General features: G+C 44.4%; 1 protein-coding gene across 2 annotated transcripts in view; it reads left to right on the forward strand.

Moving 5' to 3' along the window:
• Positions 1–27,218, forward strand: part of LOC138665438 (zinc finger protein 260-like) — a 47,564-nt gene that overhangs the window by 15,102 nt on the left and 5,244 nt on the right. For both annotated transcript variants that reach the window (XM_069752919.1, XM_069752920.1), the window contains 4 exons: positions 20,094–20,272; positions 20,381–20,503; positions 20,592–20,715; positions 20,797–22,324. In XM_069752919.1, coding sequence (XP_069609020.1) covers positions 20,177–20,272; positions 20,381–20,503; positions 20,592–20,715; positions 20,797–22,324 — 1,871 coding nt within the window. In that variant the 5' untranslated portion in view covers positions 20,094–20,176. The remainder of the gene's footprint in view (positions 1–20,093; positions 20,273–20,380; positions 20,504–20,591; positions 20,716–20,796; positions 22,325–27,218) is intronic.

The following is a 27,218-nucleotide window of genomic DNA, read 5'->3' on the forward strand; positions in this document are numbered from 1 at the left end:
AAGTAATCCACTTTGAGGATATCATAGCAGAGATGCCACTGTGAAACAACTCTTATTTTCCGGGGTTGTTGAGTCACCCGTCTGCTAATTTTTGGATTTCACATAATGTTTTCTCGATTAAAGATTTGTATGATGATGGGGTTTTAATGTCCTTTGAGCAAATTCAATCTAATTATAACGTCCCGAGGTCCCAGTTCTTTAGTTTTCTTCAGCTCAGATCCGCTATCCAGTCACATCTACGTTCTGTGAGTATGACTCAGATAATCTCATCTTTCCCCTTGATAGGAATTCAAAAGTCGCAAGGTCCCCAGGGTCTCATCTCTGCTTTATATACATACATGTTATCGGTGGGAACCAATTCTGCTATAGTGTCAATTAAGGGAAGGTGGGAAGCTCTCATTCCTGATGCTCAAGATGAGGATTGGGAGGAAATTCTTGAATCTCCGATTGGAGTGTCCCCATCAGTCAACAATAGAATGACCCAGTTATATATCATACATCAGTCATATTTAACTCCATTGCGGCTCTTTAAGATGGGTCGGTTTCAAATATCGGAATGTTTTAGATGTCATTCACTGGAAGCAAACTTTATTCATATGGTTTGGTATTGCCCCATTATTCTGTCATACTGGAGCCAGGTAACGTCGCTGTTGACATCTCTAGTACAATCCCCTGTTCCTCTCAATCCCTTAGTTTGCTTATTTGGGGTGTTAGATGACGAAGCCTGGGGACACTATGTTAAAATTTTTCTACGTGAGACACTCTTTCTGGCTAGGAAGGTGTTGGCATTGCGCTGGATGGGTAGTGTACATTCCTCTCTCGGGACGTGGATAGAATTGGTAAACTCAATCATACCATATGAGCGAACATTATATCAAAACAGGGTCTGTTTAAAGAAATTCGACAAGATTTGGGACAGGTGAAACTCCTCTCATCTTACTGTATCGCGACATGGTGGCCTGGCACCACCATGAGTGTCATGGTTGGAACGCGTTAAATCATACTCTACGGCATCACATAGTTATTATAATATATATAGATTTCGGGAGGCAGGATAGGATAGTTATGGTTTGATCTGTTGTATAATGAAGAGGAGAGGGGAAGAGGAATACTTTCCTTTTTTTTTTTCTTTCCTCTTTTTTGGTTACATGTTACCAAACAGACATGAAGTTATGTAATGTCCTCTGTTTACTTGACCAGAGGAACATATGGACTTATAGTACTGAAAGTGTATGAATAATTTAATGTAAAAATTTGCTGTCCATTTGTAATTACCTTGATAAGTGTATCCAACCCCTGAAGATGGCTGGACCATGATTGTAAATACATCATTGTAAATACACACCTGTACTTTGTATCTCCCCCACCTCATTGTAGATTGTAAGCTCTCGCGAGCAGGGTCGTCTTGTGTTGCTTTAATTATTGTATTGTTAACGTTGTTACTTATGACTTTTGTGTTTGAAACTGTTAAACTGTAAAGCGCTGCGGAATATGTTGGCGCTATATAAATAAAGATTATTATTATTATTATTATTATCTATACTGGCTTGGTTGCACAAATATGTATATGTTGGTTTTGTTAATAAACTAATTAAAAAAAAATCCTTAATAAGTAACATTTCCCACATGTCTACTTTACATCAGCACAATTTTGGAACCCAATGTTTTTTTTGTTAGGAAGTTATAAGGGTTAAAAGTTGACCAATGATTTCTCATTCCCATTTTTTGGGGACCACATCACATTTGAAGTTACTTTGAGGGGTCTATGTGATAGAAAATACCCAAAGGTGACATCAGTCTAAAAACTACACCCCTCATAGTAACATAGTAACATAGTTAGTAAGGCCGAAAAAAGACATTTGTCCATCCAGTTCAGCCTATATTCCATCATAATAAATCCCCAGATCTACGTCCTTCTACAGAACCTAATAATTGTATGATACAATATTGTTCTGCTCCAGGAAGACATCCAGGCCTCTCTTGAACCCCTCGACTGAGTTCGCCATCACCACCTCCTCAGGCAAGCAATTCCAGATTCTCACTGCCCTAACAGTAAAGAATCCTCTTCTATGTTGGTGGAAAAACCTCTCCTCCAGACGCAAAGAATGCCCCCTTGTGCCCGTCACCTTCCTTGGTATAAACAGATCCTCAGCGAGATATTTGTATTGTCCCCTTATATACTTATACATGGTTATTAGATCGCCCCTCAGTCGTCTTTTTTCTAGACTAAATAATCCTAATTTCGCTAATCTATCTGGGTATTGTAGTTCTCCCATCCCCTTTATTAATTTTGTTGCCCTCCTTTGTACTCTCTCTAGTTCCATTATATCCTTCCTGAGCACCGGTGCCCAAAACTGGACACAGTACTCCATGTGCGGTCTAACTAGGGATTTATACAGAGGCAGTATAATGCTCTCATCATGTGTATCCAGACCTCTTTTAATGCACCCCATGATCCTGTTTGCCTTGGCAGCTGCTGCCTGGCACTGGCTGCTCCAGGTAAGTTTATCATTAACTAGGATCCCCAAGTCCTTCTCCCCGTCAGATTTACCCAGTGGTTTCCCATTCAGTGTGTAATGGTGATATTGTGTGTGTGTAATGGTGATACTCATGGTGCTCAAAACCACATTCAAGAAGTTTATTAACCTTCAGGCGCTTTACAGGAATTTTTGGAATGTTTTTAAAAAATTAACATTTAAATTTTTCTCACAAAAAATTTACTTCAGATCCAATTTTCTTTATTTTCCCAGGGTAACAGTAGAAATTGGACCCCAAAAGTTGTTGTGCAATTTGTCCAGAGTACGCTAATACCCCATATGTGGGGTTAAACCACTGTTTGGGTGCATGGCAGAGCTCGGAAGGGATGGACTGCCATTTTACTTTTTCAATACAAAATTGGCTGGAAATGAGGTCGAACGTCATGTCACGTTTGGAGAGCCCTTGATATGCCTAAACAGTGGAATCCAGCACAAGTGACCATTTTGGAAACTAGACCCCCCAAGGAACTTATCTAGATGTGTGGTGAGCCCTTTAAACCCCCAAGGGCTTCACAGAAATTTATAAGGTAGAACCATGAAAATAAAAAAATCATATTTCTTTCCACAAAAATGATCTTTTTGCCCCAAATTTTTTATTTTCCCAAGGGTAACAGAAGAAATTGGATCCCAAAAGTTGTTGTGCAATTTGTCGTGAGTACGCCGATACCTCATATTTGGGGGTAAACCACTGTTTTGGTGCATTGTAGAGCTCGGATGGGAAGGAGTGCCATTTGACTTTTTCAACGCAAAATTGGCTGGAATTGAGATTGCACTCCTGTTATGACCTGGTGGTTAGGAGCACCCGGAATGACCTAATAGTTAAACCTCATACAGGACGAGCTCTGGTATGTGGGAGCTCTGCTGACCGCAAGCCCTAATCCTATCACACATACTAGAAATAGCCGTGGAGCGCTCCTGACCAGACCTAGGCGCCTCGTCACAGCCTAAGAACTATCTAGCCCTAGAGATAGAAAATAAAGCCTACCTTGCCTCAGAGAAATTCCCCAAAGGTAAAGGAAGCCCCCCACATATATTGACTGTGAGTAAAGATGAAAGTCACAAACGTAGAAATGAAACAGGTTTCAGCAAAGGGAGGCCAGACTTACTAAATAGACAGAGGATAGGAAAGGTAACTTTGCGATCAGCACAAAAACCTACAAAAGACCACGCAGAGTGTGCAAAAAAAAAACCTCCGCACCGACTCACGGTGCGGAGGGGCCACTCTGCATCCCAGAGCTTCCAGCTAGCAAGACAAAATCATGAAAACCAGCTGGACAAGAAAACAGTGAACAAATAATGACTATCAGGAACTTAGCTTCTGCAGGAGAAGGCAGGTCACCAGAGAGATCCAGGAGCGAACTGAACCAATGCAAAAACATTGACAGCTGGCATGGAGTAACGATCTGAGAGGAGTTAAATAGAGCAGCCAACCAAAGGATAAACCACGTCACCTGTGTAAGGAACCTCAGAAGCAGCAGCAGCTTCACTCACAGCCACCAGAGGGAGCCCATAGACAGAACTCGCCGAAGTACCATTCACGACCACAGGAGGGAGTTCGACAACAGAATTCACAACACACTCCATTTCACGTTTGGAGAGCCCCTGATGTGCCTAAACAGTGGAAACCCCCCACAAGTGACCCCATTTTGGAATAAGACCCCTGAAGGAATGTATTTAGATGCATGGTGAGCACCTTGAACCCCCAGGTGCTTCACAGAAGTTTATAACTTTGAGCCGTGAAAATAATAAAATCATATTTTTCTCACAAAAATTTTATTTTGGCCCCAAATTTTGCATTTTCATATGGGTAGCAAGAGAAATTGCACAACAAATTATATGGTGCAATTTCTCTTGAGTATGCCGATATATCATATGTAGGGGAATACTACTTTTGAAGCACAGTGCAAAGCTCAGAAGGAAAGAGGCACCATACTGGAGTTCAGATTTTGCTGGAATGGTTTGAGGCTGCCGTGTCACATTGGCAGAGCCCCTGAGGTGCCAGAACAGAAATCCCTATATGTGAGCTCATTTTACAAACTACACTCCCCAATGAATTCATCTAGGGGTGAAGTGATCATATTGACACCACATGTGCCTCACAGAATTTTATGCCACTGAGCGGTGAAGAAAGAATAAATTACATTTTTACCAATAAAATGTTGTTTTAGCCCCAAGTTTTTAATTTTCCTAAGGGCTAATGGGAATTTTTTTTTTACTACAAACTGAGGTCCATTTTTTCCTGAGTGCGCCAATGTCCTACATGTAATCGGGAAATATTTTTCAGGCACAGTGGAAAGTTCAGAAGGGAAGGATATGGTTTGCAGGTGCCATAACCCACTGGGAGAGCCCCTGAGGTGCCAAAACAGCAGAACCCCTCATAAGTGACCCAATTTTACGAATTACACCTCTCAATTAATTCATCTAGGGGTGTATTGATCATATTGACACTATGGGTGTGTCACCAAGTTTTATACTATTGGGCAGTGAAGAGAAAATACTGTATATACTTGAGTATAAGCCGAGATTTTCAGCCCACTTTTTTGGCTGAAAGTCCCCCTCTCGGCTTATACTCGAGTCATACGCAGGGGAGGGGGAGCGGGGACTGTGAAATTATACTCACCTACTCCTGGCGCGGTCCCTGCAGGTCCCTGGCTTCCCCGGCGCCGGCAGCAGCAGATTCTTCCTGTACTGAGCGGTCACATGGTACCGCTCATTACAGTAATGAATATGCGGCTCCACCTCCCATAGAGGTCAGTGCTGCTGAAAGTCAGTGCAGAAGACGGAGCCGCACCGGAACAAGGAGTAGGTAACTATTGAAAGTGTCGGGGGCCTGAGCGACGGAGAGGTGAGTATGTGATTTATTTATTTTTATCGCAGCAAATGGGGCAAGTGTCTGTATGGAGCATCTATGGGGTAATAAGGTTTGTGCAGCACTATATGGGGCCATAACATTTGTGCAGCACTATATGGGGCCATAACATTTGTGCAGCACTATATGGGGCCATAACGTTTGTGCAGCACTATATGGGGCCATAAAGTTTGTGCAGCACTATATGGGGCCATAACATTTGTGCAGCACTATATGGGGCCATAACGTTTGTGCAGCACTATATGGAGCTATAACATTTGTGCAGCACTATATGGGGCCATAACGTTTGTGCAGCACTATATGGGGCCATAACATTTGTGCAGCACTATATGGGGCCATAACGTTTGTGCAGCACTATATGTGGCCATAACATTTGTGCAGCACTATATGGGGCCATAACATTTGTACAGCACTACATGGGGCCATAACATTTGTGCAGCACTATATGGGGCCATAACATTTGTGCAGCACTATATGGGGCCATAACGTTTGTGCAGCACTATATGGGGCCATAACATTTGTGCAGCACTATATGGGGCCATAACGTTTGTGCAGCACTATATGGGGCAAGTGTCTGTATTGGGCCATAATTAACGTTTGTGGAGCATTACAGTATATGGGGCAAGTGTCTGTATGGGGCATCTTATAAGGCCATAATCAAGGTTTGTGCAGCACTATATGGGGAAAATGTCTTTATGGATCATCTTATGGGGCCATAATCAGCATTTGTGCAGCATTATATTGGGCAAATGTGTCTATGGAGCATCTTATGGGGCCATTATTAATCTTTATGCAGGATTATATGGGACATATTTTAATATGGAGCATCTTATGGGGCCCATCATAAACTGTATGGAGCTGTTCTGTCCTCACTAGCTGAGGCAGGCTCATACGTAGCTATACAGTCAGCTAAACCGCTATACCGGGGTCCAATAAGGAGGCTGTGGTTGAGTCTGTGCTTTATTAAACGTAGTGGTATATTGATGCGGTGAAACTGTGAACAATGATATACATAGAATCAGTGCATGGCATAGAACAGATACATAATACACATGATATACATTATGCATAACATTTAGAAAGCTAGTGACTAAACTGGGAGTACAACTGGTTAAACTAAGCTAATATAGAGCAGGAATATCTATAGGAAGCATAAAGACATACCGGCAATGCAATCGCAAGGGGGATGAAGTGAAGCGTCTTTCCTTGAAGGCAAACTGAAGAAAGTGAAAGGAAAAATGGAGGGAAATGGAGGCTGAGCTACCATAATGCATTGCAAAGGAGGAGGAGGAGAATCAGACATGGATAATACAAAAACAAGATTGAACTGCCAACATAACTCTGACCGCTAGAGGGAGCCAAAGCATCACAGATGAATAAAGGCATGACTATATCAATACTGTATACTGAGGAAACTGCAATTATGCAAGCAAATAATCAGGGTAACAATATTAGATGGCGGAGACAGAACAGGAGCATTATATGGGGCTCCTGATTCAATATGGATATTCAAAAACACTTAACCTACTGATGTCTCAATTAATTTTACTTTTATTGGTATCTATTTTTACTTTTGAGATTTACCGGAAGCTGCTGCATTTCCCACCCTAGGCTTATACTCGAGTCATTAAGTTTTCCCAGTTTTTTGTGGCAAAATTAGGGGGTCGGCTTATACTCGGGTTGGCTTATACGCGAGTATATACGGTAGCTACATTTTTACCAATAAAATTTTGTTTTAGCCAAAGATTTTACATTTTCACACAAGTGGGTACAAATGGCAACAAAATTTGTACCACAATGTCTACTGAACATGGCAATACCCTATATGTGGCTGTACAGTACTAGACATCAAAACTTCCGGCACTCATATAATATGCAAAAGATGATTTATTCAAGTGAAGCAATCCCAAAATTCATAATGTTTCGGTCTTACATCTAGACCTTCATCAGACAGATTGCCATGGAAGTAAGGGAGACATTTCCAAATGCAGCGTTAGGTGCGCAAAGTTAATGGGAGAATTTCCCTGTGAAAAGCGCTTTCAGGGAAATTTTGGGATTGCTTCACTTGAATAAATCATTTTTTTTAATTATATGGTTGCTGGAATTTTATATGTTTATGTATTGAGGGAGTGGTATCCTTCTCCGGGCACCTACTTGAGTACGGAGTGACATGTATCCAATTCTTTTTTTTGCTGTACAGTACTACCTAGCCATACCGAGAAACTTGGAAGGAACACAGCACTATTTGCTTCCTGGAGCACCAATTTTCCTAGAGCTGACTCCATATACAAAGCCCCTAATTGCTAGAAGAGCAGAATCCCTCCTCAAGTGACCCCATTTGGGAAACTATACCCCTTGAGGAATTGATTTACAGATGTAGTGATGATTTTGACTCCATGGGTATTTTCAGGAAACATGTAGCAATGAATGTTGCCAAGTGAAAATTGCAAACTGCCGTTGTTGTGAGCAGTACGCTCTAGCGACCAGTACTTTATGCCCAACCCGTGCTTCTGGAGGCATGCACCCGTAAGTTAGGTGGGCTCTCATCGCTACAGAAATTCCAAACATGGACGCAATGTGTAGTTTAGCTATCCTGTGGAGCTCAGAAGAGAGGGGAGGCATTTGGATTTGGGAGCGGAGAATTTACTGAAATTTTTTTGGGCGGGTGAGAAGCCATTTTGCTTTCCCAGAGCCTTTGTGCTACCAGTAATGTGGAAGCCCCTATATTTCCGTTAACAGATGACGGACCTGAGTGGGGACTTGCTTTTTTTGTGGATTGAGTTGAAGCTTTTATTGGGAACATTTTACATAATGTTTGGGATCACATTTATCCGGCGCTGTACACTGACCACTTAGTTTGGGATTTCCATCTAAATCTCTCAGTGAGGTGATTCAGATGAAACCCCCCGAGGGATCCATTCACTATCGTGAGGCACCGTGGTTACTCTGGACTCCGACTTGCCTCTGTTCAGCAGTATCCTTTTCAGAAGTGCACAAAACTGTCCGATGACCCTTTTATGCAATCCTAAAAAGACGGACACCGCCAGATCACAGGTCATATGGCGTCCACAGTGCCTCCATCTGCCTCACTATAGGGAATCTTCTGCCTGGGGTTCCATCTGAATCGCGTATTTCTGAGATTTAAATGGAAATCCCGGTGCAAGCGCTCAGCGCAGGATAAATGTGCGCCGAGCCTTACTGCGATCTTTGGGAGGCAGAATGAAAAAATCAACTGAATGTGAAAAATTGGTTTTCTTTATTTTTTACACAGTTCCTCGTGCAGTATAAGTGATTAGGTGACTTACCGGTAATTCTTTGTTTTTTTTTGCGTGTTATGTTATTCCACTTTTGTTTGGCGGTATGATGATAAAGTATTGTTTTTTGCCTTGTGTTTTTTTTTTTCTATGGTGTTCAGGTCAGGTTGTTGCAGACGCGGCAATACCAAATATGTGTACTTTTATTTTTTTTGTTGTTTTTTTTTTCATTCAAATATTTATTTAGAGATAGAATATATTTAGATTTTTTTATTAATTTAGATTTTTTTAAAAAATATTTTTACAATTATTTAAGTTTATTTTCTTTTACTTTTCTCTAACTTTTTACTTTGTCCCAGTATAGGACTATCATTTTTTGCAGGCTGATCACTTCTATAGAATGGATATGAAGCAGCTTCTCCATGCTGCAGAAACTGCCATATAATTTACTGCTCTATTGCCCATTGTCATGTATACAATATACTGCCTATGCCCCATATACTGTTTTATGTATTGTTTGTGTAAAATGGCATATTGTATACATATCAAAATCAAATATACATTGTTGTGCAAAAGTTTTAGGCAAGTTTGAAAAAAAAAAAAAAGCTAGAAAGTAAGAATGCTTTCTAAAACATAATTGTTCATGTTATCAATTAACAAAATGCAAAGTGCATGAACAAAAGAACAATCTCTAAAATCAATATTTGATATGTCCACCCTTTGCTTTCAAAATACCATTAATTTAATTCTTTTAGGTAACTTAATTCTTCTAGGTATACTTTCACACAGATTTTGTAGGGAGGTTGTTCCAAGCATTTTGGAGAATTAACCACAGATCTGTGTAAATTCTTCAGTCTCGTCATGTAATTCCAGACAGGCTTGATGTTCTTAAGATCAGAGGTCGGAAAGGGCCATATCATCACTTTCAGGGCAAATATTTTTTCTTCACTCTGAAGATAGTCCAGAATATATTTGGAGCGAAAAAGATGCCTCCCAAACGGTATTGCATGATGGATCAGTATCTTTTCAAAACATCTTAATTTATTCAGTTTTGAGTATGACCACCACGAGCAGAAATCTCTGTAATTACACGCTTTGGCTGCTGTCAATGAGGTTATTAATTGTTATTTTAGGAATGTTTTACAACACTAAATGCACTTGGGCAAATCATCAAGATCCACTGTTGACAGCTTACTTGGCAATTGCTGATCGATGACGTCCCAGAGACTCTGCAGGCCATGATAGCACATTTAAGCTACTGCTACTGAAAATAGCATGAGCAACATGTGGCCTGGTATTGTCATTTTGAAAAACAGCTCCTGTGACCCTTTTACATTCCCCCAAAGTGGCTTATTCATGGCGTTCCCATGTGATGTATCCAGACCAATCTCCGGCTGTCAAAGACAAAATCGGAACTTATTGCTAAAGATCATAGACCTCCAATCCATTCTCCATTGCCGTCTTGCTCTTCACCATGATAGCCTTTGATAGTGGTGGCATGAGGTCAGGGAATACCAGTATTTGTACATCTATTACATAGCCCAAAGTTGTGAAAACACCTTCAGATGGCTTGTGTGACGTCCTGGGCTTGGTATGTGACGTATATTTTCACTTGCAGTACAGAATGGATCACGAAGCTCCATTCATGGGCAACGCCTTCACGTGGGAATGTCACACCCAGGGCTGCCATCAGGGCATGACAGCCGTGACTGGCGTATGGGGCCCGGTAGCAGAGGGGGCCCGCATCGGGCCCCGTCTCATCTGGTCACCGGGCCCCCCCTGCAGGCGCTGCGGCAGCGGCACACTATTGACGTGCGGGCCCGCGCCCGCACGTCAATAGTTAACAGCCGCCAGCCAGTCTGAGGCTGGCAGCTGAATAGGGCTGCAGTGCGCACTCGCCGGCGTCGCCGGCGTCTGACGTCATTGTCAGCCGCCGGGCCCGCCGAGTGCGTCTGTGTGGAGCCTGGGGGGATCTTCGCCCGGCGCAGGATCATGGCCAGGTAAGAAGTCGTGGTTTTTTTTTTTCTTTGAGAGCTGCGATCCAGGGGGGCCCGGGGAACAGGATGATGGACACACAGGGGCAGAAATGCTGGACACAGTGGGGCAGAATGGTGGACACACAGGGGCAGAATGCTGGACACAGTGGGGCAGAATGCTGGACACAGTGGGGCAGAATGGTGGACACACAGGGGCAGAAATGCTGGACACAGTGGGGCAGAAATGCTGGACACAGTGGGGCAGAATGCTGGACACACAGGGGCAGAAATGCTGGACACAGTGGGACAGAATGCTGGACACAGTGGGGCAGAAATGCTGGACACAGTGGGGCAGAATGGTGGACACACAGGGGCAGAAATGCTGGACACAGTGGGGCAGAATGCTGGACACACAGTGGGGCAGAATGCTGGACACAGTGGGGCAGAATGCTGGACACAGTGGGGCAGAAATGCTGGACACAGTGGGGCAGAATGGTGGACACACAGGGGCAGAAATGCTGGACACAGTGGGGCAGAAATGCTGGACACAGTGGGGCAGAATGCTGGACACACAGGGGCAGAAATGCTGGACACAGTGGGGCAGAATGGTGGACACAGTGGGACAGAATGGTGGACACAGTGGGACAGAATGGTGGACACACAGGGGCAGAAATGCTGGACACAGTGGGGCAGAATGCTGGACACAGTGGGGCAGAATGCTGGACACACAGTGGGGCAGAATGCTGGACACAGTGGGGCAGAATGCTGGACACACAGGGGCAGAAATGCTGGACACAGTGGGGCAGAAATGCTGGACACAGTGGGGCAGAATGCTGGACACACAGGGGCAGAAATGCTGGACACAGTGGGGCAGAATGGTGGACACACACAGGGGCAGAATGCTGGACACAGTGGGGCAGAAATGCTGGACACAGTGGGGCAGAATGGTGGACACACGGGCAGAAATGCTGGACACAGTGGGACAGAATGGTGGACACACACAGGGGCAGAAATGCTGGACACACAGTGGGGCAGAAATGCTGGACACAGTGGGACAGAATGGTGGACACACAGGGGCAGAAATGCTGGGCACAGTGGGACAGAATGGTGGACACACAGGGGCAGAAATGCTGGACACAGTGGGGCAGAATGCTGGACACAGTGGGGCAGAATGCTGGACACACAGTGGGGCAGAATGCTGGACACAGTGGGGCAGAATGCTGGACACACAGGGGCAGAAATGCTGGACACAGTGGGGCAGAATGGTGGACACACAGGGGCAGAATGCTGGACACAGTGGGGCAGAAATGCTGGACACAGTGGGGCAGAATGGTGGACACACAGGGGCAGAAATGCTGGACACAGTGGGACAGAATGGTGGACACACACAGGGGCAGAAATGCTGGACACACAGTGGGGCAGAAATGCTGGACACAGTGGGACAGAATGGTGGACACACACAGGGGCAGAAATGCTGGACACAGTGGGGCAGAATGCTGGACACAGTGGGGCAGAATGCTGGACACAGTGGGGCAGAAATGCTGGACACAGTGGGGCAGAAATGCTGGACACAGTGGGGCAGAATGCTGGACACACAGGGACAGAAATGCTGGACACAGTGGGGCAGAATGCTGGACACAGTGGGGCAGAATGCTGGACACACAGGGGCAGAAATGCTGGACACAGTGGGGCAGAATGCTGGACACAGTGGGGCAGAATGCTGGACACACAGGGGCAGAAATGCTGGACACAGTGGGGCAGAATGCTGGACACAGTGGGGCAAAATGCTGGACACAGTGGGGCAAAATGGTGGACACACAGGGGCAAAATGGTGGACACAGTGGGGCAGAATGCTGGACACAGTGGGGCAGAATGCTGGACACAGTGGGGCAGAATGCTGGACACACAGGGGCAGAAATGCTGGACACAGTGGGGCAGAATGCTGGACACAGTGGGGCAGAATGCTGGACACACAGGGGCAGAAATGCTGGACACAGTGGGGCAGAATGCTGGACACAGTGGGGCAGAATGTTGGACACAGTGGGGCAGAATGCTGGACACAGTGGGGCAGAAATGCTGGACACAGTGGGGCAGAATGCTGGACACACAGGGGCAGAAATGCTGGACACAGTGGGGCAGAATGCTGGACACAGTGGGGCAGAATGCTGGACACACAGGGGCAGAAATGCTGGACACAGTGGGGCAGAATGCTGGACACAGTGGGGCAGAATGCTGGACACACAGGGGCAGAAATGCTGGACACAGTGGGGCAGAATGCTGGACACAGTGGGGCAAAATGCTGGACACAGTGGGGCAAAATGGTGGACACACAGGGGCAGAATGGTGGACACAGTGGGGCAGAATGCTGGACACAGTGGGGCAGAATGCTGGACACACAGGGGCAGAAATGCTGGACACAGTGGGGCAGAATGCTGGACACAGTGGGGCAGAATGCTGGACACAGTGGGGCAGAAATGCTGGACACAGTGGGGCAGAATGCTGGACACAGTGGGGCAGAATGCTGGACACACAGGGGCAGAAATGCTGGACACAGTGGGGCAGAGTGCTGGACACAGTGGGGCAAAATGCTGGACACAGTGGGGCAAAATGGTGGACACACACAGGGGCAGAATGGTGGACACAGTGGGGCAGAATGCTGGACACAGTGGGGCAGAATGCTGGACACACAGTGGGGCAGAAATGCTGGACACAGTGGGACAGAATGGTGGACACACAGGGGCAGAAATGCTGGACACAGTGGGACAGAATGGTGGACACACAGGGGCAGAAATTTTGGACACACAGTGGGGCACAATGCTGGACACACAGTGGGGCAGAATGCTGGACACAGTGGGGAAGAATGCTGGACACAGTGGGGCAGAATGCTGGACACACAGGGGCAGAAATGCTGGACACAGTGGGACAGAATGGTGGACACAGTGGGGCAGAATGCTGGACACAGTGGGGCAGAAATGCTGGACACAGTGGGGCAGAAATGCTGGACACAGTGGGGCAGAAATGCTGGACACACAGTGGGGCAGAATGTTGGAGACAGTGGGGCAGAATGCTGGAGACAGTGACGGGCAGAAATGCTGGACACACAGTGGGGCAGAATGCTGGACACAGTGGGGCAAAATGCTGGAGACAGTGGGGCAGAATGCTGGAGACAGTGACAGGGGCAGAAATGCTGGACACACAGTGGGGCAGAATGCTGGACACAGGGGCAGAATGCTGGACACGGGCAGAATGCTGGACATTGGGGCAGAATGCTGGACACAGTGGGGCAGAATGCTGGACACAGTGGGGCAGAATGCTGGACACAGTGGGGCAGAAATGCTGGACACAGTGGGGCAGAAATGCTGGACACAGTGGGGCAGAATGCTGGACACACAGGGGCAGAAATGCTGGACACAGTGGGACAGAATGGTGGACACAGTGGGGCAGAATGCTGGACATTGGGGCAGAATGCGAGACACGGGGCAGAATGGAGATACGGGGCATGATTGGAGACATGGGGCAGGATGAAAGACATGGGGGCATGACTGGAGACAGATGGGGCAGGATTGGAGACAGATGGGGCAGAATGGAGACACAGGGGGCATGATTGGAGACAAGTGTCAGGATTGCAGACATGGGGGCATGGTTGGAGACATGGGGCAGAATGGAGACATGGGGCATGATTGGAGACACTGGGGGCAGAATTGGAGACAGATCGTGCAGGATCATGGGGCAGGATGGATATGATGGAGACAGTTGGGGCAGGATGGAGAGATCACATGGGGCGATCATATGGGGCAGGATGGGGAGATCATATGGGGCAGAATGGATACTCATGAGGGCAGGATGGGAGAACATCTGGCTGACGCCAGGAATGAGACACACGGGGCCAGGCTGGGGGATATTATTAATACCATAGGGGCTAATTTAGGGATATTATTACTGCAGTGATGTATTTATTTTATTTTTTGAGTATACTGTTTTAAATGAGGGGGCGGTCCTGTTACTGTATAGAGTGATACTATGTCGCCTTCTTCATGTGGTGTAATGTAGAAGTTGTGAAAAATTAAGTAATGTGTTCTGCAAGCGGAGCTCGAGATAACTGTGTTATTTCCTGCAGATAGAAGTCCTGGCTGGATGAAATGATGGCGGTCTGTGCTGGATGAAAGATGAAGGACTTCACCTAGAGATGTCACTGGTGAGTCAGTGTGTTACCTATACACTGACACTATACACTGTATACAGAGCTCCTGTGTATAATTTCACTAGTGATCACTATATTATCTGTACACAGACACTGCATACTAAGTACAGATCTCCTGTGTATAATGGCACTTATGGTGATAGTATGGTGCTTTTTTTTAAATTACTGATCAGAATTGTAGTATTCAGTCACTATGTGGTGGTAATATGTGGTCTGGACATGGTGTTGTGGTATTTGTTCCTTGTATGTGATATTATTCGATCACTGTGGTGGTAATATGTCATCTGGTCATGGTGTTGTGGTATTTGTTCCTTCTATGTGATATTATTGGTCATTTTAAAAATTGAAAAATAAATAGAAATATAACTAAATTGTATTGCATATTTTAACAAATATTTAATAGGTTACAGTAGAGTAGGGCCTGGCCAAAAGTGTCTACCGTGTTATGGTGGCAGCTTAAAAAATCTTTTGGCCAAAACAAAAGCTGCCTGCTATGTATGTGATCTGGTGATGGGAACTGTTAATGTGTGATAGGTGAGAAGTGGAGTTTTTCCAAGAGAGAGCGGTGGGACTGTGGACAGTTCGAGGGGTGGAGCCTGGGGGCGGGGCTGGGGTGGAGCCTGGGTGGAGTCTCAAGGGGGCCCCGAAAATTTTGCCAGTATGGGGCCCCGAAAATTTCTAGTGGCAGCCCTGGTCACACCAGTCCTACTTCTGTGATTATGGTGTGGAGTTGTATAATGTATGGTAGCCGGAACTCCTAGTCTTCATTCAGGGCACACTAACAGCTCATTGTTCATTTATTTAGTAGTAAAACCAGTGGTACGACCATTTCGTCAAATTATCCCATGAACACTACTCTTGGCTCTATTTACCCTGTATCTACATTGATAAAATACTGTGTTGGTTTGGTATACTGGAATGAACTTCTTGCTTTAAATGTCATTTCATTGGCTGCTACATCTCCTTTTTATTTATTGGATTTTGTTCTCGTAAGCTTTTACCTTGCATGAGTACAAACCAGATGTATCACTATATAGCATATTTCTAACATTGCGGTTTCTCAGTTATTTAACCTTGACTGCCAGTAGTATATATAATATATAGCTTTCTTATTTTCTGCATGCAATTCATTAACCCCTTCATGACCCCAGCTTTTTTCGGTTTTGCGTTTTCGTTTTTGGCTCCCCTCCTTCCCAGAGCCATAACTTTTTTTTACTTTTCTGTCAATATGGCCATGTGAGGGCTTAATTTTTGCGGGACAAGTTGTACTTTTCAATTACATAATTGGTTTTACCATGTCGTGTACTAGAAATCGGGAAAAAAATTCCAAGTGCGGTGAAATTGCCAAAGAAGTGCAATCCCACACTTGTTTTTAGTTTGGCTTTTTTGCTAGGTTCACTAAATGCTAAAACTGACCTGCCATTTTGATTCTCCAGGTAGCGTCTCCATTTTTCATGATTTGGGGTCGGGTGAGGGCTTATTTTTTGCGTGCCGAGCTGACTTTTTAATGATATAATTTTGGTGCAGATACGTTCTTTTGATCGCCCGTTATTGCATTTTAATGCAATGTCGTGGCGACCAAAAAAAGTAATTCTGTCATTTTGAATTTTTTTTTCGCTACGCCGTTTAGCGATCAGGTTAATTCTTTCTTTTTATTGATAGATCGGGCTATTCTGAATGCGACGATACCAAATAAGTGTAGGTTTGATATTGTTTTATTATGAATGGGGCGAAAGGGAGGTGATTTAAACTTTTACATTTTTCTTATATTTTTCATATTTTTTAAAATATTTGTATTTTTTTACTTTTGCCATGCTTCAATAGCCTCCATGGGAGGCTATAAGCTGGCACAACACGATCGGCTCTGCTACATAGGAGTGAAGCTCAGATCGCTCCTATGTAGTAGATTTACAGGCTTGCTATGAGCGCCGACCACAGGGTGGCGCTCATAGCAATCCTGCATCAACAACCATAGAGGTCTCAAGGAGACCTCTGGTTGCTATGCCGATGCATTGCTGACCCCCGATCACATGACATGTCAGCGTTTGACAGCGGCATTTAACTAGTTAATAGCGCGTGGGTGGATCGCGATTTCACCCATCGCTATTGCAGGCACATGTCAGCTGTACAAAACAGCTGACCTGTCCCGGCTTTGATGCGGGCTCACCGCTGGAGCCCGCATCAAAGCAGGGGATCTGACCTCAGACGTACGAGGTCAGGAAGGGGTTAATGCCGATACCTAAATGATATATATTACTGTTAGAATTTCTCTAGCGTACCCTTTATGAGACGTTCCCTATTTTATTTATTTTTGTGGTTTTATTATGAATAATAAAGATTTATGCGTTTAATTTGTAAATGGATCTCTTCTCTATTCTATATAGTAGTACTTGCAGCCAGAATAGGTGTTATATTAGTTATTTTGAAGTGCCATTAACGTAATTATTTGGACTTTGTGGTGATCAATGCAGGGATTTCTGCATCTGTCACTTATACTCGATGCTGAATAAATCGAGATCTTTTTTTTTTTTTTATTTTAGTTTCCATTTTTCATAATTTGCATGTCATTAACATATCTACCCATCCTGTGATTTCCAGAATTCCATTACTTTTTCTTCTTGGTGTTGTAATAGGGGCCAGGGTGATGGTCGTGGCGAGGGGCTGCTGTTCCAACGCACCCCAGTGCCCCGCTGCATTAACAAAATGTCCTTTGTCTGGGGTGCTGTGGGTCAGAGTTTTCCTCAGGCTGCAGAGTCCCAGCTTTCCTCGACAACACACAAAGATTCTCAAAGTCCAGATTCATTTTCAACAAAACTTTACTTGGCTCATCCAGTGTAGATGCAGACAACGCACAGCAATCTTCACATGTTATGAACACCCTTTTTCCAGAGCTGTCCCTGGTCCTTCCTGACATGTGTTCCCATACCATATTGCCCGGTACCGCAGCATCCTGAGTGAAAGTAAAGGATGCCGCTGCCAATCCTTGTCAGACCGTAGGCCTCCGACATTATGGAAGTTTCCCATAAGCCTAGCCGCTATTTCTCTCATGCTGCCCAGGTCTGCTCGTGCTCCAATGTCTGACCACCCGTAGGGCCTGGATTGATGAGTCTCTGACATAACACAGCTCCGGTTAGCAACCTCACTGTTCACTGTCCTAGCCACAAATAAAAACCTTCTAGAACAATTCTCCTCACACTCCTCAAGCTCCTCCTAACTAGCATCCTATTGGCTTAACTATTTCTTATCTGAACTCACTCAAAACTCCTACTCTGTAGTGCCCCGCTAAGCCCTATTTGACCTCTTCTAACACTAAACCTTACCCAAATACTAAATCTCCCTATCTCTATCCCTAATTATGAAACCTACACAACGCATGAACATTAGTACATTGTTTAACACATTCATGTACAGTAAAACGGTTACACTTCACATGTACAACGTGCCCGGTTTCATAAAGCAGGTACGCAGCGCACAAGCTAGCCTCCAGCACACCCCCTACACTGTTACAATTGCAATAATGAGGAGTGTAAAAAATAAACCTAAAATAAAGGTATCATGGGTTTTGGGAAATTCTGCAGTTATGGAAGCAGAACATTGGCCACTTTTATGCACTATGCGCCTGAGCACTTGGCGATCCACCTCTGTAACTTTGCGGTCTGATAGTTTGTGGCCGCATTGCAGTGGCTCCTAAACGCTTCCACGTTTCAATAATATCACTCAGAACTTATCATGTTATATGTAGGGGGGGGGGGGATCTCACAAACAGAATTGTGGCATCCTTACTGAATTCAGCGAGCTCTTCAGAACAACCTGTTGTTTCACAAATGTTTGTAGCTTCAGACTTCATGGCTAGGGGCTCGACTTTATATGCCTGTGGAAAAGGGACTGAATAAAAACCTTCATTAAATGATTACGAGCTGTGACACAGTACTTTTGCCCATATAGTATATATGTACTGTATGTCTCCACATAAAAATGAGGCCGCTCATCTCTCTTCCTCAAGCAGTGTTCCAAGCCTTTAAGTGTTCTAAGTCTTTAGTATTATTTTTTTTTTATAATATTTTTTTTTGCGACTACAATGTTGCATCCTGTAACCCTTTGCTTTCATCATAACTGTGCCTTCTATTGTTATCAGTGGCAATTTTTTCTTCTTCCTGTGATACACATAGAGGCCTATTCTTCATTTGCATATTTTTTAAGTCCTATTTATCCCGTGTTATTCATTACATTTTTTTTTTGTGCCAAATTTTTCAAAAAGGTTCATGAATTTTGTGTACAGGCAAAAATGGACTTTATTTTTGTCTTTGACTTGTTTTCCTATTTTGTTGTTGCAAAAATACTCACGTTTTGCAAAACTGACTCCAAAATATCTGGCGTACAAAAAATCACTCTGGGTGAGGGGGTGACTTTTTAAAGTTGCAATTTTTGAACCCAGTGATACCATCTGGAAACCCCAAACACTGCCCACATAGTGAACATAAACAAAGAAGTGGGGAACACATAAAATAGACTTTAAAGCGGTTGTCCACTATTCTGATAATAATAACACCTATACTCACCTCTGGTGCTGGTACCGTTCCTGAAATGTCGGCTCTGGGTTTGTGTGACATTGTCATGTGGTCCCTGCAACCATTCAGTGCTGGCTTCACTATCCCCTCCTTTGGACAAATCAGACATTCAGAAGAAGCGAGAGCTGTAGCTGACTTCTGACATCCTCTGGATGTCCATGCTGTTATTGAAAAAAAATCACTGTACATTCACCAACACCAATGTTACCACCATATGGTGACAATATAGTGGTCATTACCAGTCCTGTAAAATATATAAGAAATTACAGCACAGTTATACATAGTGGAGGGATTCACTCTCTCTGGTGGGCATTCGGCAGCATTCACACAGGCCATGCGGTTTGGTCAAAACAGTTAGGCTGGATTCACACTGCGTTCCCCCAGTCCGTTAGACGGACTACGTTACACCATGGAATAACGCGATGTAACGTAGTCCGCTAGCGCCGCCATTGACTCCAATGTCGGACGCATCGCTAGCGCACGCCCACAATGGGTGTGCGCTAGCCATGTGCCGTCAGTGAGTGACAGACCCTGAGACCACTTACAGAGTACCACTGTATCTTTTTGGTTTTTCGTGTTGCGTTGCAGCCACAGCAGCCTTCGATTGCACATTTGTCCTGTTGATGTACTAGCCCGCTGTTTCCCTGTCACAAGACATATTACACTTTTTTCCTCTTTTTTTTCACAGGGTCAATCTGCAGGAAATGTGTGTCTAGGAAACGTAGGATTTGTGAAGAAACCTCTGCATCTGGTTCTGTCCAACCATAGCATATGTCTGCCAAGGTTAAGATGGAGAAAGACGGAGATGAAATGACGGAGACTTTATTAAGTCTGACCTTGAGGATGATCTACTTGTTAACTGGAGGGGTGAGAAAGGCTTCCACAATTTGGTTTTACATTTTATATACATTTTTTTCGTAAATCATGGCTTTTCATATGGATGGAAGAGTAACAATTTTGTCACTAAATTTATAGGAATATGTTATTGAGAAGAAGAGTTTTGGGGATCATTTACCTCATTCTAGAAGAAAGGACAAAAACAACTATCAGGAAATCTTGGACCTGACCAACATGATTGTTCATTTGCTGACTGGAGAGGTGAGCACTGCTGGGAACATTTGGAATTTATGTACCGTAGTATCATTAATAGAAGTATCTGGACGTTGAAGGGATCATTGTATTTTAGGTTCCTCTAAGATGTCATGATGTTGCTTTGTATTTCTCCAACGAAGAGTGGGAGTATTTAGAAAGACACCAAGATCTGTACCAAGATGTAATGGCAGAGACCCTCTGCCTCCCCACTACAATGGGTAAGGGATATTGTAATGGTTAGTAATCGGGATCTGATATCATTTTAGAAGTTTTACTTAAAATCTATTTCTTTTAAACAGGTCACAAAAATGTTGAGGACTTCCCAGAAGAACATGTTATCTCTGATTCCTCCACAGATAGTTCTAATCTTCATTCACCTGCTGACCTCTCAATATGTGCTTCAAAACCAAATATTTTGTTAAATAATGTACATGAAGAAATCATCTTGTGCGACGAAAATGAAGACATATCGGGCACAGCAATTTACAAACCCACAGATCATATGCAACAATATTCATACTGTACTCTTAACATAGACGTTTTGGGGTGTGAAGAAGAGGAAATCATAGATGCTGACATTTATATACCAGTTGATCAAACCATACAATCTGCATCTACGTCTATAGCTAGAAAATCAGTGTCAACCGAAGGGCAGAATCATCGCGTTATTGATATTATTACCATCCCAGATCACTCCCCAACCCATTCTGATGTCGCTGTAGATTGTGAGTGGTCTGATAATGCAAAAGTAAAGTATCAAGTTGTCTTGGGGAATCCCCAAAATTCTGGTAAAAACTTGCATCAAGCTTCTAGCGTCCAAACACCACATAAGGATGATAAAAAGAACAACGGCACACAATGTGACAAACCTTCTCCAAAAATCCCTAACCATTTAGTAGATCATCCAGACTCTCCATCTTATATCTGCGGCGAATGTGGGAAGTGTCTTTCATCTCAGTCAGATTTGGACACCCATCAACGGAGTCACATTAAAGAAAGCAAGAGTTCAGGACTAAACGGGAGGCAATCCATTAGTCGTAAGCCCATTCCAAAACCACATCTTAGTGGAAAAGAAGAATTTAAGTGTCACATCTGTGGATTATGTTTCAGTAATACTATTGATCTTGTCGCTCACCATCAAATTCATATCAAGAAACCATTTTCCTGTTCAATATGTGGTCGAGGAATGTACAGCCATTCTGGACTACTCGCCCATCAGAAGACACATGCCTTCCAGAGGCTTTATGACTGCCCCACATGTGGTAAAACTTTTATTTCAAATGCTCACCTCATGTTACACCAAAAGGTACACGCCGAGGCTGGTGACACTTCAGAAACTGGGCTTGATGCTGGAGATAGTTCAGGAGGAGACTCCAACCTGGCTGACTACAAGCATTTCGGAAGCCAAGATAAATTATTCTCTTGTTCTATATGTGGCGAATGCTTCTATAGCAGTGAACATTTTCTACAGCATCAGAAAAGCCACTTCAAGAGCAATCCTCTCATGTGCTCTGATTGCGGCAAGCTTTTTATGAGAAAGTCCGGGCTTTCTAAGCATCAGAGGATTGTCCACCGAGGAGACGTAGCGCTGACGTGTTCTGCATGTGGGAAAGGCTTTGCTTGCAAATCTGAGCTTTCTAGGCATATGACTGTTCACTCAGGACAGAAACCGTACACATGTACTGAGTGTGGAAAATGCTTCTCCTTTAAATCTGCTCTCGTGAGACATCAAAGGATTCACACTGGAGATAGACTGCAATATTGCCCCGAGTGTGGAAAGGGATTTTCATGCAACTCCGAGCTTCTTCGGCATCAATCTGTTCATCAGTAAATATTTCTATTTCTTTTTTTTTTTTTCAAGGCCAGGGGCTCAAAAGTTCTATGTCAAATCTAATCGCTAAAATCTTAAAGGGAACCGGTCAGCAGGATTGTGCACAGTAACCTACACACAGTGTCAGGTCGGTGCCATTATACTGATTACAATGTTACCTTGGTTGATGGAATCCGTCTTGTGGTTGTTGTTAAATCCTTATTATTCAGAAAAAAAAAAATCTCTCTCAAAATGGCGCTGGCAGCACCTGCACAGTATCATCTATCAGATCGTCAATAGATTCTACTGCGCAGGCGACGCCGGCACCGGCACCATCTTGGTTAAGACATTTTTTTTAAACATTTTTTTATTCTGTAGCAAAATTGTGCCAGCGGTGCCTCTGCAGTAGCATCTATCAGATCGCCGATATATGCTACTGCGCTGGCGTGGCCAGCGCCATTTTGTGAGAGAATTTTTTTTTTTTTTTTAATGCTTGTACATCACCAAATAAAATAATTACATGGATATAATAGATGTAATAGATGTGATCATGTTACAGTGCAGGCGCCGCCGCCTGCCTGCTGAATGTGATTTTTTTTTTGAGGGATCAGTGACCTGTCAGAAGCCATACAGATGAATATAAAAGCAGAGTCCCACATGAAGACCCCCCACAGGCCACCACTGAGCACAAGCATATCATTATCTCAAAACTGAAAATATAGATTAAACAACAACCACAAGACGGATTTCATCACCAGGTATCATTGTAATCAGTATAACGGCGCCGACCTGACACTGTGTGTAGGTCACTGTGCACAATCCTGCTGACAGGTTCCCTTTTTTAAAGTGTACCTGTCTTTTTAGGAGAACTTGTAGCAGAATGTCTGTCTGCTTCTAGCTCCTCTCATTTTCATAGAGTTTTAGAAACAGCAACTGTCATCCACCTGTATCAGTAATGTGACAATCTGTATTCACTGAAATGAAATCTGTCAGCAGGTTAGAGCACCATTATGTAGGAGCAGAGACCCTGATTACAGGGGTGTCAGTTACTGGGCTGTGTTTTGCTGTTTGAATACAATCAGTGTTTTATCAGCAGGAGATTATCATTACAGGACTAGCGCTGCAGCGATACAGACAACGATGCCGATCGCTGCAGCGTCGCTGTTTGGTCGCTGGAGAGCTGTCACATAGACAGCTCTCCAGCGACCAACGATCCCGAAGTCCCCGGGTAACCAGGGTAAACATCGGGTTACTAAGCGCAGGGCCGCACTTAGTAACCCGATGTTTACCCTGGTTACCGTTGTAAATGTAAAAAAACAAACACTACATACTTACATTCCGGTGTCTGGTCACGTCCCTCGCCTTCAGCTTCCCGCACTGACTGAGCGCCGGCCGTAAAGCACAGCGGTGACGTCACCGCTGTGTTTTGCTTTACAGCCGGCCGGCGCTCAGTCAGTGCGGGAAGCTGAAGGCGAGGGACGTGACCAGACACCGGAATGTAAGTATGTAGTGTTTTGTTATTTTACATTTACAATGGTAACCAGGGTTAATATCCGGTTACTAAGCGTGGCCCTGCGCTTAGTAACCCGATATTTGCCCTGGATACCAGTGAAGACATCGCTGGATCGGTGTCACACACGCCGATTCAGCGATGTCAGCAGGAGATCAGCGACAAAATAAAGTTCTGATCTTTCCTCAGCGACCAACGATCTCCCAGCAGGGGCCTGATCATTGGTCGCTGTCACACATAACGATTTTGTTAACGATATCGTTGCTACGTCACAAAAAGCAACTATATCGTTAACAATATCGTTATGTGTGACGGTACCTTAGGTGTCTTGTGTTTTCTTGCCAACTGCTTTGTGCAACCCCACTCACAGCACTGACTAGCAGCTTTCTGTCAATATACATTGTACACAGAAAGCTGCCAATCATGGGTGTGATTAGGGTCTTACTGGGCTTAACATTCCGGTCTCTGATTCTATCACAACTGCTGCACCTAGTAAACTTGACACATCACTGGAATCAGGGTCTCTGTCACTACATCGTTACGCTGCAAAACCTACTGACAGATTGCCTTGAATACTGATTTTACTAATGATTTCAGAGTGAAAAATCATTCCAAAGGAATCCGATTTCTCGCTAAGACTTATTACAAAGTTTGTTTTCTTCACTTTACTATAAAAAGCAAAACTAAAAGCGACAGTTACGCTTTAACATTTTATGTGCATTTAACCCCAAGGTTCCTTTACTGGAGGGTGGTAAGGACACTTGCATCGGTCTGTACTGACTGCTTTTTATCCACTATCGTCCAACAGGCCACTGTGTCAGTTATATGCAATCACGAAACTCGTAAAGTGTTCTTTGCAATCACTGTTCTGGGGATCCACAGGAAGGAGATGGAGGCAGCCCTAAAGCTGGAGAAAGGCTCCTGTGTTTTTCCAGGGGGTGAATAAATTGACGGTTTATGTAGGTTGTTACCTCCATCTTCTTCTTGTGACTCCTATTTTGGGACATTGGGTCAAGTATTGAGCTGGGGGCTTCTCTTTCTGTCCATGTTATGGAAGTTCTTTGGTAGATGCTTCAGACTACATAGTACGGTAAGCTTTATATTATCTCCACTCTTTACCTCCTCAGACACCATCGGTATCACATGATCTTTTTTTGTATGAGTGGCTGAAAATGGTCCCATGGTACATCATGTCACTCCATAGACCCGTCAGTTTTACACACTGAAGGACGGTTGTCTGTTATATAGATGTAACGGTAGCCATTTTTAACATTTTAATGTTTGCCCATCACTTATAGGGGTAGTCTAATTTCTGGAAAATATCTAAAATAGCAAAGTCAGCAGGTACTCGCCCTCCCTGGGTCCATCACTGACTCACCACCGCTCTTCCTGTCTTAGTATTTTGGATGTAGTGGTAACTCCATGTCAACAATGCGCATCACCGATCTAGCCAATCATTGAGCTCAGTGCTGAGTCAGACCCCCAACGATCTCGTTTTGTTGACCTATTCAAAGGATGGGATAGGTCATCTATATGTTGTGACTGGTCAGCTACTTTAAAGGGAACCTGTCACCTGAATTTGGCGGGACAGGTTTGCAGTCATATGGGTGTGGTTTTCGGGTGTTTGATTCACCATTTCCTTACCCGCTGGCTGTATGCTGGCCGCAATATTGGGTTGAAGTTCATGCTGTGTCCTCCGTTGTACATGCATGCGCAAGCCAATCTTGGAAAAAGTGAATAGCGCCCCCCAGAGCCCGATTTTTCTCTGGGGTCTCAGCTGCCGGGGGTAGCCGAGACCCCAGAGAACATGATTCGGGTCGGTTTTTACCGACCCCGCTTTTGCGATCGCCGGTAATTAACCTTTTACCGGCGATCGCAAAAAAAAAACACCAAAACCCGGTTTTGCATTTATTTTCTCTCCCCTCTGATGTGATCGCACATCAGAGGGGAGAGAAATAGGGTCCCCCGAGACCCCCACGGTACCTATTAGTCCCCGCAGATTATGTCCCCCAGCCCACAGCTCCCGGCCCCCCTCCTTCTCGGCTGCAAGAAAATGGCGGGCGCATGCGTAGTGCACCCGCCAAGATTTGCCAGCGGACACCCGGCAACCAGTGAAAATTTTTTCATTGGCTGCTGGGTTTTGAATACTGTGATATGTCCTATCACAGTGATCAAAACCCCTAATATTTGATAAATATGGCAGCACTTGGGCTGTACTTCTCTCTTCTCTCCTTGTAGTTCTGGGAGAGAAGAGAGAGACTACATTTCAAGTGCTGCCCTGCCAGTGATAAAAAACATCATTTCCGTATCCGCCAGCATCGCATTTACCCACCCCCGTTCTCCGTAATCCCTGCATCATCAGCAGAGGATTATAAAAAAAATGTATAATTTTTTTAAAAAATTTTTAGGGTTAGGGTTACGCTTATTAGGGTTACGCATATTAGGGTTAGGGTTACGCATCTTAGGGTTACGCATATTAGGGTTAGGGTTACGCATCTTAGGGTTACGCATATTAGGGTTAGGGTTACACATTAGGGTTAGGGTTACACATATTAGGGTGGAAATAAATAAAATGGCCTGCAGAACTTTCAGCGCAGAGCAAGCTTACAGCCTGCTTTGCTCTGGCAGTGAAACAGAATCTGCCTCTGAAGCTGAGCAGCTTTCAGACAGTGATGACGATTCTTCCTCCACAGGATCCCCCAGCCCGGTGGTAGCGGAGTCGGTCGTCACTGCTGAAGCTTCAGACTCAGGACGAAGTACCGCAGTCCCCCCACCGCAGTGGTATAATGACACCTCATTTTCCCCTCAAATTTCCCCTTTTTCTGCAGTTCCTGGAAGAAGAGTAAATGTCGCCAATTTTACCCCCATTGATTTTTTTTTCAAATTTTCATTAGCCCCGAAGTCCTGCAATTAATCGTCCACCAAACAAACCTGTATGCCCGGCAATATATTTCCCAAAAAACCCACTGCCTTTCATTCCTGTTCCTGGATCCCCACAAATGTCCGCAAAATTAAAAAAATTCTTAGGCCTCACCCTGAATATGGGTTTAGTAAAAAAAAAAACACACTCCGCTCTTCCTGGGCAACAAAAGCTGTCCACAGCACCCCTGTATTTGCAGCCGTCGTGTCCCGAGTCCATTACGAAGCCCTGATGAGATTCCTCCACTTCAGTGACAATTCCCAAGCTCCCCCAAGAACTGACCCCAACTACGATCGGCTAAATAAATTGAGACCCCTAATTTCCCTCCTAAAAAAATTCATTTCTAAATTCCTATACCCCAGAGCAAAATGTGGCAGACGACGAGCCCTTGATGAGCTACAAGGGCCGTCTGTCATTCCGCCAATTTATTCCCTCCAAGAGAGCCAAATATGGCGTAAAATTATACAAAACTTGCGAGAGC

Source organism: Ranitomeya imitator, chromosome 2 (genome assembly GCF_032444005.1).
Source record: "Ranitomeya imitator isolate aRanImi1 chromosome 2, aRanImi1.pri, whole genome shotgun sequence".
Classification (NCBI taxonomy): Eukaryota; Metazoa; Chordata; class Amphibia; order Anura; family Dendrobatidae; genus Ranitomeya; species Ranitomeya imitator.